Below are 15,000 nucleotides of genomic sequence, written 5' to 3'. Positions count from 1 at the left end.
GTGTGTGTAACAGAGTGTGTGTTACAGAGTTTGTAACAGCATGTATAACAGTGTGTTACAGAGTGTGTGTAACAGAGTGTGTGTTACAGAGTGTACAACCGCATGTATAACAGAGTGTGTTACAGTGTGTGTGTAACAGAGTGTGTGTTACAGAGTGTATAACAGCATGTATAACAGAGTGTGTGTAACAGAGTGTGTTACAGAGTGTGTGTAACAGAGTGTGTGTTACAGAGTGTATAACATCATGTATAACAGAGTGTGTTACAGAGTGTGTGTAACAGAGTGTGTGTTACAGAGTGTGTAACAGAGTGTGTTACAGAGTGTATAACAGAGTGTGTGTAACAGAGTGTGTGTTACAGAGTGTGTAACAGACTGTGTTACAGTGCGTGTAACAGAGTGTGTTACAGTGGTTACAGTGTGTGTAACAGAGTGTGTTACAGTGTGTGTAACAGAGTGTGTGTTACAGAGTGTGTTACAGAGTGTGTTACAGTTAGGGATGCTCGATATTGGCTTTTCTACCGATATCCGATATTCCGATATTGTCCAACTCTTAATTTCCGATACCGATATCACCGATACCGATATCACCGATACCGATATATGCTGGTTTTTTACATCAAAACTGTTCGGTGACAACAACATAAAATATCTCCTACTGTGGAATTAACACATTATGCCTAATTTTATTGTGATGCCCCACTGGATGCATATGTGAATCAAACATGGCTTTCCAAATGTACACACTGAGAAAAATAAGAGAACAACTTAAATTATGGAAAAAAGTGCCATATTTATTTAGTGTTAGAGAGAAACTTCAACAACAAACTCAACAACACCACAGACAATATAAAAAAAAAGGAAGAGGCATATCTTCAGGCCATTAGTTGTAAACAGTCAATGAATGAATAACTGTGTCAGGAACTTGGACTGAGGTCCCCTTTAAGAGTGGGCGGGCCATAGGTCTGGGCGCTCCAGCACCGCACCTGTGGCCACTTTCCAATCATCACCCTGCCCTATATATATGTCCTGTCTGTGTTTAGTCATTGTTGGTTTGTTAGTCTTCCTTGTCTCGTCTGTCCTGTCCAGTGATCAAGTTAAGTACTGTCAAACATGAAATAAAAGACTTGTTTGAATCCAGCCTGCCTCCAGAGTCCTGCACTTGGGTCCTGTCCGTGATCCGTGACAGAACAAACCAACCATCATGGACCCAGCGGACTCTGGTCACCAGCTGCTAGGAGCAGTTGGCCAGCAGGAAGACCGGCTCACTCAACACGACGAGCAGTTGTCTGGTTTTACGGCGGGTCTCCACGACCTGTCACATCGACACACGTCAGTGGAGATTCACCTGAACCAACTCACCGGTCACCTCCAGCAGCTCATCACTCGCCTCTCGGTCCCAGAGGCTCGGGCTGCCGCTGCCGCCGCAGTGACACCAGCTGCCGCTTCCGCCACGGTGCCGCCAGCTACTGCTGCCCCCGCCGTGATGCTGCCGTCACCGCTGTCAAGCCCAGCGCGCTTCTCGGGGGACTCCGGGGATTCGCGACCCTTCCTGGTCCAGTGTGGTCTCCACTTCGAGATGCAGCCGGGCGCGTTTCCAACAGAGAGGTCCAGGGTCGCGTACATCATCTCCCACCTGTCCGGCAGAGCGGAGGCTTGGGCCACCGCTGAATGGAACCGCCAATCCCGGCTGTGTGACTCGGTGGACGAGTTCACAGATGCGCTGTCGAAGATCTTCGATCGGCGTCCCGGCGGGCGGGAGGCGGCTCGAGCGCTGGTAGCGCTGCGTCAAGGCAGAGGGTCGGTGATCGACTACGCGATTGAGTTCCGCACCCTCTCCGCGGACTGCACCTGGAACGATGCGTCACTGCGGGACACCTTCCTCCACGGGCTGGCCAGCCCGGTTCGCGACCAGCTCTTCCTGAGGGATCTCCCCGACGACTTGGACTCCCTCATTGCCCTGGCGGTCAAGATGGAGAATCGTCTGACGGTCCGTGATCGCCTGAGGCAGACTGACCAGCAGGGAGAAGAACCCAGGAGCGCGCGGGAGGAGCACGCCCCTCTCCGCCCCGCCTCCCAGCAGGAGCAAGTTCCGAGTGCTGCACAACCTCCGGAGGAGCCGATGCAGCTTGGCCGCACCAGCATGTCCAGGCAGGAGCGGCATCGGCGCCTGACCGGCGGCCTGTGTTTGTACTGCGGTCAGCACGGGCACAGAGCTGCAGCGTGTCCTCTTAAAGGGACAGGCGCACCTGGGTTAAGGAGGGCCCCGGTGAGTCTTAAGAACTCCTCCACTGCGCCTTTAAGAAGACTCACGCCGGCTCAACTGAGGTATGCCGACACCACCTTGGACATTGATGTTTTCATTGACTCTGGTGCAGATGAGAACTTTATGGACCTTAAGTGGGCTGAGAGACATAATATCCCCACTGAACTGTTATCAGTGCCTTTAAAGGCTTTTGCTTTAGATGGACGCAAAATATTTTCCATTGATAAAAAGACTCTTTCTGTTCAGTTATTGTTTGGTCCTTCCCATTTTGAGGAGATTTCATTTCATTTAGGTTTAAGTCCGTCCTACCCAGTTATCCTGGGCCTCCCTTGGTTATGTTTACACAAGCCCCATATTGACTGGGAGTCGGGGGTTATTTTGAGTTGGGGAGGGGATTGTTCCGAGCACGGTCGGTCAGTGTCGGGAGTTAAGGTAGCAGCTGTGGAGGTTCCTGTGTATCCGGATCTCGAGCGAGTTCCCAGCTGCTACCATGATCTAAAGGAGGTGTTCAATAAGGGGAAAGCAACATCTCTGCCACCGCATCGTCCGTATGACTGTGCCATTGACTTATTGCCAGGCACCACTCCCCCCAAGGGTCGCATTTACTCTCTCTCACAACCCGAGAATCAGGCCATGAGGGATTACATTGAGTCTGCCTTAGAGGCTGGGTTAATCAGACCCTCGTCCTCCCCTGCAGGGGCGGGATTTTTCTTTGTAGCCAAGAAGGACAAGACCCTTCGACCGTGCATTGATTATAGGGGTCTCAATGCGATCACCGTTAAGAACCGCTACCCACTACCTCTCATGACTTCGGCCTTTGAACGCCTGCAGGGAGCCAAGCTTTTTACTAAGCTGGACTTGCGCAATGCTTACCACCTGGTCCGGATTAGGCAAGGGGACGAGTGGAAGACAGCGTTTAACACACCTTCTGGCCACTACGAGTATCTGGTGATGCCTTTCGGGTTATGTAATGCCCCTGCAGTTTTCCAAGGTCTAGTCAATGACGTGCTGAGAGACGCATTGAATAAGTTTCTGTTTGTGTACCTCGATGACATTTTGATTTTTTCGTCAGATCTAGCCAGTCATGTCAGTCATGTTCGTTATGTTTTGGATCGTCTTCTGAGCAACAACTTGTTTGTCAAAGCCGAGAAATGTGTTTTTCATGCTCCCACAGTTTCTTTTCTCGGACACGTCATCTCAGAGGGGAGGGTGGAGATGGACAGAGAGAAGGTCAGGGCTGTAGCTGATTGGCCAACCCCGGGTAGCCGCAAACAACTGCTCCGTTTTTTGGGGTTTGCTAACTTCTACCGGCGGTTTATCAGGGGATTCAGTTCCATCGCAGCGCCACTACATACCTTGACTTCCCCCAAGGTCCCGTTTGCTTGGGGTCCCTCAGCTGAGCAGGCGTTTTCCGAGCTCAGGGCCAGGTTCACCTCGTCTCCCGTGCTTGGTGTCGCGGACCCTGGACGGCAGTTTGTGGTGGAGGTGGACGCGTCAGATGTCGGGGTCGGGGCAGTGCTCTCTCAACGCAGCAGTGAGGATGGGAGGCTGCACCCTTGTGCCTTTTTTTCCAGGCGGCTGACCCCGGCTGAGGAGAACTATGACATTGGCAATCGCGAGCTTCTGGCCATCAAGGCTGCGCTGGAGGAGTGGAGGCACTACCTGGAGGGCGCTGAGCACCCGTTTGTGGTATGGACTGACCATAGGAACCTCGAGTACATCAAGGCAGCTAAACGATTAAATTCTCGGCAGGCTCGGTGGGCTCTGTTCTTCACGCGGTTCGACTTTGTGGTTTCGTATCGGCCGGGGTCTAAGAATGTGAAGCCTGATGCCCTTTCCCGGGTCTTTGAGCCGGATCCTGCTCCTCGTTCCCCCACGCCAATTTTACCTCCGACCTGTGTGGTGGGGGCGGTGACGTGGGAGATTGAGGAGCAGGTTCGGCGGGCTCTGGAGGGGGTGACGGTGCCGCCAGGTTGTCCTCCCAATCGCCTGTTTGTGTGTCCCCCGGTACGATCTAGTGTCATTCAATGGGCTCACACTAACCTTCTGTCTTGCCACCCAGGAACTCAGCGCACCATGTTTGTGGTGAAACAGCGCTTCTGGTGGCCAGCAATGAACAGGGAGGTCCGGGAGTATGTCCAGGCTTGCCCTGTCTGTGCGCGTAACAAGACCTCGCGGTCTCGCCCCTCTGGTCTGCTGCAGCCGCTCCCGGTACCCACTCGACCATGGGCAGACCTGTCAATTGACTTTGTGACTGGCCTCCCGGACGCGGAAGGGTTTACCACCATCCTCACCGTAGTGGACCGGTTCTCCAAAATGGCCCACTTCGTGCCCCTAGCGAAACTCCCATCGGCCAAGGAGCTGGCAGAGGTCATGCTCACACAGGTGTTCCGTCTTCACGGGTTACCGCGGGACATTGTCTCTGACAGGGGGCCTCAGTTCGTGTCCCGGTTTTGGAGGGAGTTTTGCAGGCTGTTGGGAACTACGGTGAGCCTTTCGTCCGGGTACCACCCAGAGTCTAACGGCCAGACAGAGAGGGTGAACCAGGAGCTGGAGTCCATCCTTCGGTGTCTGGTCTCTGACAGCCCGGCTTCTTGGTACAGGCAGTTAGTCTGGGTGGAATACGCCCACAATTCCCTTCCCTGTTCGTCCACTGGACTGTCTCCCTTTGAGTGTGTGTATGGTTACCAACCTCCTCTGTTCCCTGCCCTGGAGTCGGAGGTGAGTGTCCCGTCAGCTCTGGCGATGGTGCGGCGATGCAAGCGCGCTTGGCTCAAGGCCAGAGAGAAGCTCTTGCAGTGTTCTGCTGAGCGCAAGAGGCTTGCAGACCGGCGCCGGGTTCCCGCACCAACGTACGATGTTGGTCAGCGGGTGTGGCTCTCCACCCGGGACCTGCCTATCCGTTCAGACGCGAAGAAGCTGGCGTCAAGGTTTATTGGACCTTATCCTATAGTGAAGCTGGTTGGTCCCTCGGCAGTCCGCCTTCGTTTGCCCCGCTCGCTTCGCGTCCACCCCACCTTTCATGTGTCGAAGGTTAAGCCTGCCCGGGAAAGCCCCCTGGTGCCCTCCTCAAGAGCCCCTCCTCCCCCCCGTATTGTAGAGGGTGAGGAGGTCTTTTCAGTCAGGCGGCTCCTGGCAGCTCGCCGGCGTGGACGGGGTTTTCAATACCTGGTGGATTGGGAGGGTTATGGCCCTGAGGAACGTGCCTGGGTACCTGCTAGGGACATCTTGGACCCAGACATGATCCGGGACTTCCACAGGCAGCATCCTGAGATGCCTGGGCCGTCTGGAGCCGGTCGTGGAGGGGGGGGTACTGTCAGGAACTTGGACTGAGGTCCCCTTTAAGAGTGGGCGGGCCATAGGTCTGGGCGCTCCAGCACCGCACCTGTGGCCACTTTCCAATCATCACCCTGCCCTATATATATGTCCTGTCTGTGTTTAGTCATTGTTGGTTTGTTAGTCTTCCTTGTCTCGTCTGTCCTGTCCAGTGATCAAGTTAAGTACTGTCAAACATGAAATAAAAGACTTGTTTGAATCCAGCCTGCCTCCAGAGTCCTGCACTTGGGTCCTGTCCGTGATCCGTGACAAACTGGACATAACTTGTCAAATAATAGACTCAAACTGGGCTCAGTCTCTTTTAAGAGTAACAAAATAGTGCAAATATAAACAAGAAAGGCACAGAAATGCTCACAAAATTATAACAGCCCTCCTTTAAAGTGCAACAAAAACAAAGACTGAAGTTCACTCGTCCATATAACTGGTCTATTTCTTTCCCCATGTCCTCATGTGTAAGAGGGAGATTGTTCTGTATGAATACACTGGTTCACCGTCAACACTGGTGCAGGGTGCAGTCAGGTACTGGTACCAGTGCTGAACACTGGTTCACTGTCAACACTGGTGCAGGGTGCAGTCAGGTACTGGTACCAGTGCTGAACACTGGTTCACCGTCAACACTGGTGCAGGGTGCAGTCAGGTACTGGTACCAGTGCTGAACACTGGTTCACTGTCAACACTGGTGCAGGGTGCAGTCAGGTACTGGTACCAGTGCTGAACACTGGTTCACTGTCAACACTGGTGCAGGGTGCAGTCAGGTACTGGTACCAGTGCTGAACACTGGTTCACTGTCAACACTGGTGCAGGGTGCAGTCAGGTACTAGTACCAGTGCTGAACAGTGGTTCACTGTCAACACTGGTGCAGGGTGCAGTCAGGTACTGGTACCAGTGCTGAACAGTGGTTCACTGTCAACACTGGTGCAGGGTGCAGTCAGGTACTGGTACCAGTGCTGAACACTGGTTCACCGTCAACACTGGTGCAGGGTGCAGTCAGGTACTGGTACCAGTGCTGAACAGTGGTTCACTGTCAACACTGGTGCAGGGTGCAGTCAGGTACTGGTACCAGTGCTGAACACTGGTTCACCGTCAACACTGGTGCAGGGTGCAGTCAGGTACTGGTACCAGTGCTGAACACTGGTTCACCGTCAACACTGGTGCAGGGTGCAGTCAGGTACTGGTACCAGTGCTGAACAGTGGTTCACCGTCAACACTGGTGCAGGGTGCAGTCAGGTACTGGTACCAGTGCTGAACACTGGTTCACCGTCAACACTGGTGCAGGGTGCAGTCAGGTACTGGTACCAGTGCTGAACACTGGTTCACCGTCAACACTGGTGCAGGGTGCAGTCAGGTACTGGTACCAGTGCTGAACACTGGTTCACCGTCAACACTGGTGCAGGGTGCAGTCAGGTACTGGTACCAGTGCTGAACAGTGGTTCACTGTCAACACTGGTGCAGGGTGCAGTCAGGTACTGGCACCAGTGCTGAACACTGGTTCACTGTCAACACTGGTGCAGGGTGCAGTCAGGTACTGGTACCAGTGCTGAACACTGGTTCACCGTCAACACTGGTGCAGGGTGCAGTCAGGTACTGGTACCAGTGTGAACACTGGTTCACTGTCAACACTGGTGCAGGGTGCAGTCAGGTACTGGCCCAGCAGGGAAGAGGGCCTGGTTGAGCCTCCAGTAGTCCACGGACATTTCATTCACCGGGCTTCTCCTTCTTAGCCACGAGTCCAGCGTGTTGTATTTGTTGTTGTTAAACATCATCAAGCGCGCGCCCGTAAACATCCCATGCTGCGTTCATGCAGACTCGGAAATTCCAATATCATTGTAAAAATCCGATACCGATATTTCCAAATGTTACATTTTTAAGTCAATATCGGCCGATAATATCGGCCCGCCAATATTATCGGACATCCCTAGTTACAGTGTGTGTAACAGAGTGTGTGTTACAGTGTGTGTAACAGAGTGTGTTACAGTGTGTGTAACAGAGTGTGTTACAGAGTGTATAACAGAGTGTGTGTCGTCACCTTGTGCGGTAGGGAGGCAGGGTGATTCTCTACAATCAGCATCTTGAGGTAATGAACCCACAGACGTTTCTCCTCCTGGTTCTTGGTCTGTGGAGGAAAAGCTGTGAGTGGACACTCCTCACCCCCCCTTACACACACACACACACACACCAGGAGGACTCACCTGGACCACGTGCTGCAGTTTGGGGATGGTCTGATCAGACACCCTGAAGCACAGAGGGTCTTTGAGGGTCTCCACCAGCAGCAGGTTGCAACACTGCAGGACACACACACACACACACACACACACACACACACACACACACACACACACACACACACACACACCAGATTGCAGAGCGTCTTCCAGCGGTACCTGGTACCTGGTACCTGGTACCCGGCGGTACTCGGCGGCTCCACGTACGAAGATGTGCGTGCTGTACACGAAGTGTTCCAGGCGCTTCTTGGCGATCAGCAGCACGGTGTCGAAGAGGAAGAACGCCCTCTCCTTCTTCACCCTCTGGACCCTGAAGGAACCTTCCAGAACCAGCTCCCCGAAGACGCCCAGGTCTGGCCCGCTCCAGTTCACCAGCAGCGCCTCGATCTCCTGGGGGGGGGGGGGGGGGGGGCGTGAGGGACTCGAACCGTGGACCCACCCAGCAGGGGGTTCTCATGGTTCTCATGGTTCTCAAGGTACACAGTGGCAACCAGGCTTCTTTAGCCTGGTTTCCACTGTGTACCTTGTGATACCGTACTGTACAATACGGTACGTTATGGTATGGTATAACACGGTACAGTATGGTACAGTACAGGACTTTTATGTGTTTTAAATGTCCGCAGGCTGAATGAAGCAGTGAATCCTCCTGAGTGAGGAGACGAGGTAATGTCTGCCGCCCCCTGGTGGCCGCTGGCAGTAGGGCGTCTCCGCCGGCGGTAGGGCGTCTCCGCCGGCCTACCTGCAGCCGCACGGCGTGCTCCTGCTTCCGCTTCATGTCGTTGATGTACCAGGCCACCGCCGTCATGGTGATGATGGCGTCCTCCACCACCTCGTACCCGGGGTCGCTCTTATCCGAGTGCTTGGACAGTTCCTGGCACACACACACACACACACACACACACATACAGGCGTCTGTATTAACAGTAGCACAGCTGCTAATGCTAATGCTAGTGCTAACGGCGAGAGACAATATTTACCTTCGAACACATACACACACAGGCGTTTGTATTAACAGTAGCACAGCTGCTAATGCTAATGCTAATGCTAATGCTAATGCTAATGGGGAGAGACAATATTTTTAGTAACAGGTGGTACTGGAGGACTACCTGCAGTAACAGGGGGTAGGATTACCTGCAGTAACAGGTGGTACTTGAGGACTACCTGCAGTAACAGGTAGTATTAGGAGGATTACCTGCAGTAACAGGTGGTACTTGAGGACTACCTGCAGTAACAGGTAGTATTAGGAGGATTACCTGCAGTAACAGGTGGTACTTCAGGAATACCTGCAGTAACAGGTGGTATTAGGAGGATTACCTGCAGTAACAGGTGGTATTAGGAGGATTACCTGCAGTAACAGGTGGTATTAGGAGGATTACCTGCAGTAACAGGTGGTATTAGGAGGATTACCTGCAGTAACAGGTAGTATTAGGAGGATTACCTGCAGTAACAGGTGGTATTAGGAGGATTACCTGCAGTAACAGGTGGTATTAGGAGGACTACCTGCAGTAACAGGTAGCATTAGGAGGATTACCTGCAGTAACAGGTGGTATTAGGAGGATTACCTGCAGTAACAGGTGGTATTAGGAGGATTACCTGCAGTAACAGGTGGTATTAGGAGGATTACCTGCAGTAACAGGTGGTATTAGGAGGATTACCTGCAGTAACAGGTAGTATTAGGAGGATTACCTGCAGTAACAGGTGGTATTAGGAGGATTACCTGCAGTAACAGGTGGTATTAGGAGGATTACCTGCAGTAACAGGTGGTATTAGGAGGATTACCTGCAGTAACAGGTAGTATTAGGAGGATTACCTGCAGTAACAGGTGGTATTAGGAGGATTACCTGCAGTACCAGGTGGTATTAGGAGGATTACCTGCAGTAACAGGTGGTATTAGGAGGATTACCTGCAGTACCAGGTGGTATTAGGAGGATTACCTGCAGTAACAGGTGGTATTAGGAGGATTACCTGCAGTAACAGGTAGCATTAGGAGGATTACCTGCAGTAACAGGTAGTATTAGGAGGATTACCTGCAGTACCAGGTGGTATTAGGAGGATTACCTGCAGTAACAGGTAGCATTAGGAGGATTACCTGCAGTAACAGGTGGTATTAGGAGGATTACCTGCAGTAACAGGTGGTATTAGGAGGATTACCTGCAGTAACAGGTGGTATTAGGAGGACTACCTGCAGTAACAGGTAGCATTAGGAGGATTACCTGCAGTAACAGGTGGTATTAGGAGGATTACCTGCAGTAACAGGTGGTATTAGGAGGATTACCTGCAGTAACAGGTGGTATTAGGAGGATTACCTGCAGTAACAGGTGGTATTAGGAGGATTACCTGCAGTAACAGGTAGTATTAGGAGGATTACCTGCAGTAATAGGTGGTATTAGGAGGATTACCTGCAGTAACAGGTGGTATTAGGAGGATTACCTGCAGTACCAGGTGGTATTAGGAGGATTACCTGCAGTAACAGGTGGTATTAGGAGGATTACCTGCAGTACCAGGTGGTATTAGGAGGATTACCTGCAGTAACAGGTGGTATTAGGAGGATTACCTGCAGTACCAGGTGGTATTAGGAGGATTACCTGCAGTAACAGGTGGTATTAGGAGGATTACCTGCAGTAACAGGTAGCATTAGGAGGATTACCTGCAGTAACAGGTAGTATTAGGAGGATTACCTGCAGTACCAGGTGGTATTAGGAGGATTACCTGCAGTAACAGGTAGCATTAGGAGGATTACCTGCAGTAACAGGTGGTATTAGGAGGATTACCTGCAGTAACAGGTGGTATTAGGAGGATTACCTGCAGTAACAGGTGGTATTAGGAGGATTACCTGCAGTAACAGGTGGTATTAGGAGGATTACCTGCAGTAACAGGTGGTATTAGGAGGATTACCTGCAGTAACAGGTGGTATTAGGAGGATTACCTGCAGTAACAGGTGGTATAGGATTACCTGCAGTAACAGGTAGTATTAGGAGGATTACCTGCAAGTAACAGGTAGTATTAGGAGGATTACCTGCAGTACAGGTAGTATTAGGAGGATTACCTGCAGTAACAGGTGGTATTAGGAGGATTACCTGCAGTACCAGGTAGTATTAGGAGGATTACCTGCAGTAACAGGTGGTATTAGGAGGATTACCTGCAGTAACAGGTGTATTAGGAGGATTACCTGCAGTAACAGGTGGTATTAGGAGGATTACCTGCAGTAACAGGTAGTATTAGGAGGATTACCTGCAGTAACAGGTAGTATTAGGAGGATTACCTGCAGTAACAGGTGGTATTAGGAGGGATTACCTGCAGTAACAGGTGGTATTAGGAGGATTACCTGCAGTAACAGGTGGTATTAGGAGGATTACCTGCAGTAACAGGTGGTATTAGGAGGATTACCTGCAGTAACAGGTGGTACTTCAGGATCCTCTGGACAGGTTTCAACAGGTACGTCTCCAGAGGTAACGAGTGATTCAGAGTCGTTTGTCTCTCCTGGAAGAAACGGACCAGACTCTGGTTCTTCATGCAGTCCCTCAGTACCGCCACCGAGCTGTGGGGGGGGGGGGGGGGGGGGGGGAGGAGAGGAAGAGGAGAGGAAGAGGAGAGGAAGAGGGGAGGAAGAGGAGAGGAAGAGGAGAGGAACAGGGGAGGAAGAGGGTTAAAGAGGTCAAACATTATTTTGACACTGAACAGGAAGTGACCGGCACGACCAGGTGAAACAAACGAGTTCAGCCGTCTTCACCTCTTTCTAACCTGGTGAGGAAGAGGAGGGAGAGGAGGAAGAGGAGGAAGAGGAGGGAGAGAGGAGGAAGAGGAGGAAGAGGAGGGAGAGGAGGGTGGATGGACGAGACGAGGGGTCTCCCTCTCTCTCTCTCTCCAGTTATTCACAGGGGAATTCAAAGCAGGACTGATGTTTTCTACAGATGTTTGCAGCTCAAACACGCCAGCAGACCTGAAGAGTAGGAGGAAGATGCTCTGTAATCTGTGTTAGAGGAGGAAGATGCTCTATAATCTGGTGCTAGAGGGGGAAGATGCTCTATAATCCTGGTGCTAGAGGGGGAAGATGCTCTATAATCTGGTGCTAGAGGAGGAAGATGCTCTATAATCTGGTGCTAGAGGAGGAAGATGCTCTATAATCTGGTGCTAGAGGAGGAAGATGCTCTATAATCTGGTGCTAGAGGAGGAAGATGCTCTATAATCTGGTGCTAGAGGAGGAAGATGCTCTATAATCTGGTGCTAGAGGAGGAAGATGCTCTATAATCTGGTGCTAGAGGAGGAAGATGCTCTATAATCTGGTGCTAGAGGAGGAAGATGCTCTATAATCTGGTGTTAGAGGAGGAAGATGCTCTATAATCTGGTGTTAGAGGAGGAAGATGCTCTATAATCTGGTGTTAGAGGAGGAAGATGCTCTATAATCTGGATTAGAGGAGGAAGATGCTCTACAATTTTTCAGCTTCTAACATGAACGTGGCAGACTGAATGTCAATGAGCAGCAGGAGGAGCAGCAGGAGAAGGAGGAGCAGCAGCAGCAGGAGCAGCAGCAGGAGGAGCAGCAGCAGGAGGAGCAGCAGGAGGAGCAGCAGGAGCAGCATCAGCAGGAGCAGCAGCAGGAGCAGCAGCAGGAGGAGCAGCAGCAGGAGGAGCAGCAGGAGCAGCAGCAGCAGGAGCAGCAGCAGGAGGAGCAGCAGGAGCAGCAGCAGCAGGAGCAGCAGCAGGAGGAGCAGCAGGAGCAGCAGCAGGAGGAGCAGCAGGAGCAGCAGCAGCAGGAGCAGCAGCAGGAGGAGCAGCAGGAGCAGCAGCAGCAGGAGCAGCAGCAGGAGGAGCAGCAGGAGGAGCAGCAGGAGCAGCAGCAGGAGGAGCAGCAGGAGGAGCAGCAGGAGGAGCAGCAGGAGCAGCAGCAGGAGGAGCAGCCAGTCCTCCATCTAGATTGACGGCCGTCCGTCACAGAGCCCTGATCATAACTGTGAGCCAGAGGAAAGGAGAACAAGCGCTCCCTCCCTCCTCCCTCCTCCTCCTCCCTCCCTCCTCCCCTCCCCCCCTCCTCCCTCCTTCCTCCCTCCCTCCTCCCTCAGTCCCTCCTCCCTCCTCCCTCCTCCCTCCCCCCCTCCTCCCTCTTTCCTCCCTCCTCCTCCCTCCTCCCTCCTCCCCTCCTCCCTCCTCCCCTCCCTCCTCCTGGTGGAGCCGGTGATGGAGGAACCAGAGGAGTCGGGGTCGCGCTCAGTTTTTCCGCCGTGGAGGAAAATTGCTGGGTTGCAGGTTTGGTGAAGTGTGTTTGGAATGTGTCTCCGTCTGAAACTCCACCAGCAGGAGGAGGAGCTCCGCCTCCACCAGCAGGAGGAGGAGCTTCTGTCTGGGCTCAGGCCCCGCCCCCTTCACCCACATTCCAGCCATGTCAGTGGTCTGAGTCGAGGCTGGTTGAGGATTGAACCTCTTTATGTTAGCCAGTTAGCAATAGCATCATCAGTGTGTGTGTGTGTGTGTGTGTGTGTGTGTGTGTGTGTGTGTGTGTGTGTGTGTGTGTGTGTGTGTGTGTGTGTGTGTGTGTGTGTGTACTCACTTGGGGTAGTTCATGCAGTACAGTGTGTAGATGTCGAAGGCTTCACTCTAAAGAAAAGACAAATAAAGATCAGTTTTGTCAGGCAGAAAAACAAAACAAAACTGAAGTTACACGCTAGTTACTGCAAACTAAGAGTAACTTGAAGTATTTCCGGTCCGAACAATGTTGTTGGTTTATATAAGACTCTTTACGTTACGTTACTCAACACAGGGAACAGGTCAAAGGCTCATCGATCAAAGGGTCAGAGATCAAAGGGTCAGAGGTCAGAAGTCAAACACTTAGCGATCAGGAAGTCAAACACACAGAGGTCAAAGGTCAAACACTCCGAGGTCTCCTTCTCCTCTCATCCAGCCTCTGTCGTCCCTCACTTGCTAACAAACTACAGACAAACTACAGACAAACTACAAACTAGTCGCAGTAAAACTACAGACATGAAACACAAAAAAAATACACAACTTAATATATAATAATAATAACGAAACTGCAAGGAAACATGATGGAAACGTCACAGAGAAATAAAACACACACACACACACACACACACACACACACACACACACACACACACACACACACACCACACACACACACTCACCCGCTCTACGAAGCACTCAGCGATGGCTGCAGCGTGAGACTCCTCTCCAGGTCCTCCAGCAGGTCACTGAACACAGTGTAATCAGATTACATCAGATATTTACACTTTAGTGGGGCTCAACACAATCACACACACACACACACACACACACACACACACACACACAACACACACACACACACACAACACACATCGAACCCCCAGATTATAGAGCATCTTCCTCGAGGGACATGAGGACAATGGTGTGTGACATTCTGCTCTCTGATTGGCTCCTGCAGCTGTCAATCAAATCTTTCCTGAGCTGAAGTCTGAGATTTCACTCAGGGAAACAAACCTGCTCCTGACCCCTGCTGACCTCCGCTGACCCCTGCTGACCCCCGCTGACCCCTGGTGACCCCTGCTGACCCCTGAACGCCCTACACTGTAGGACAACAAGGTCAGGGTCTGTTTATCATCCAACAACAGAGAGAGAGAGAGAGAGAGAGAGAGAGACAGAGACAGAGAGAGAGAGAGAGAGCGAGAGAGATAGACACACACATAGAGAGAGCGAGAGAGATAGACACACACATAGAGAGAGCGAGAGAGATAGACACACACATAGAGAGAGCGAGAGAGACACAGAGAGAGAGAGAGACAGAGAGACAGAGAGAGAGAGAGACAGACACAGGGAGAGACACAGAGAGATACACAGAGACAGAGAGAGACAGAGAGAGAGAGAGAGAGAGACAGAGAGAGAGAGAGAGAGCGAGAGAGGGGAGAGACACACATAGAGAGAGCGAGAGAGACACAGAGAGAGAGAGAGAGAGAGAGAGAAACGAAGTGATGCAGAGCAGAAGACACGAGGCATCTGAGATATGCTGCTTAAATAAACTGATGACGATGGAGGAAGAGGATGAAGAGGAGGAGAAGGAGGAGGACGATGAAGCTGAAGAGGAGGAACAGCAAACGCTGAGAGCCCAGGAGGAAGAGGAAGACGAGGGAGAGGAGGATGAAGAAGAGGAGGCCTGTGACGAGGTTCTAATCCTCGTCTGACACCTGA

At 51.9% G+C, this 15,000-nt stretch overlaps 1 protein-coding gene across 1 annotated transcript in view; it reads right to left on the bottom strand.

Moving 5' to 3' along the window:
- plekhg2 (pleckstrin homology domain containing, family G (with RhoGef domain) member 2) overlaps positions 1 to 15,000 on the bottom strand; it is a 72,030-nt gene that overhangs the window by 25,328 nt on the left and 31,702 nt on the right. The window contains exons 5-11 of the mRNA XM_080521889.1: positions 13,971 to 14,027; positions 13,367 to 13,411; positions 11,209 to 11,359; positions 8,561 to 8,692; positions 8,029 to 8,211; positions 7,789 to 7,881; positions 7,626 to 7,712 (exon numbers count right to left, since the gene is read on the bottom strand). Coding sequence (XP_080378015.1) covers positions 7,626 to 7,712; positions 7,789 to 7,881; positions 8,029 to 8,211; positions 8,561 to 8,692; positions 11,209 to 11,359; positions 13,367 to 13,411; positions 13,971 to 14,027 — 748 coding nt within the window. The remainder of the gene's footprint in view (positions 1 to 7,625; positions 7,713 to 7,788; positions 7,882 to 8,028; positions 8,212 to 8,560; positions 8,693 to 11,208; positions 11,360 to 13,366; positions 13,412 to 13,970; positions 14,028 to 15,000) is intronic.

Source organism: Blennius ocellaris (genome assembly GCF_963422515.1).
Source record: "Blennius ocellaris genome assembly, contig: SCAFFOLD_104, whole genome shotgun sequence".
NCBI lineage: Eukaryota > Metazoa > Chordata > Actinopteri > Blenniiformes > Blenniidae > Blennius > Blennius ocellaris.
The sequence above is the reverse complement of the archived record's forward strand: the minus strand, read 5'-3'. Positions and strand labels throughout refer to the sequence as shown.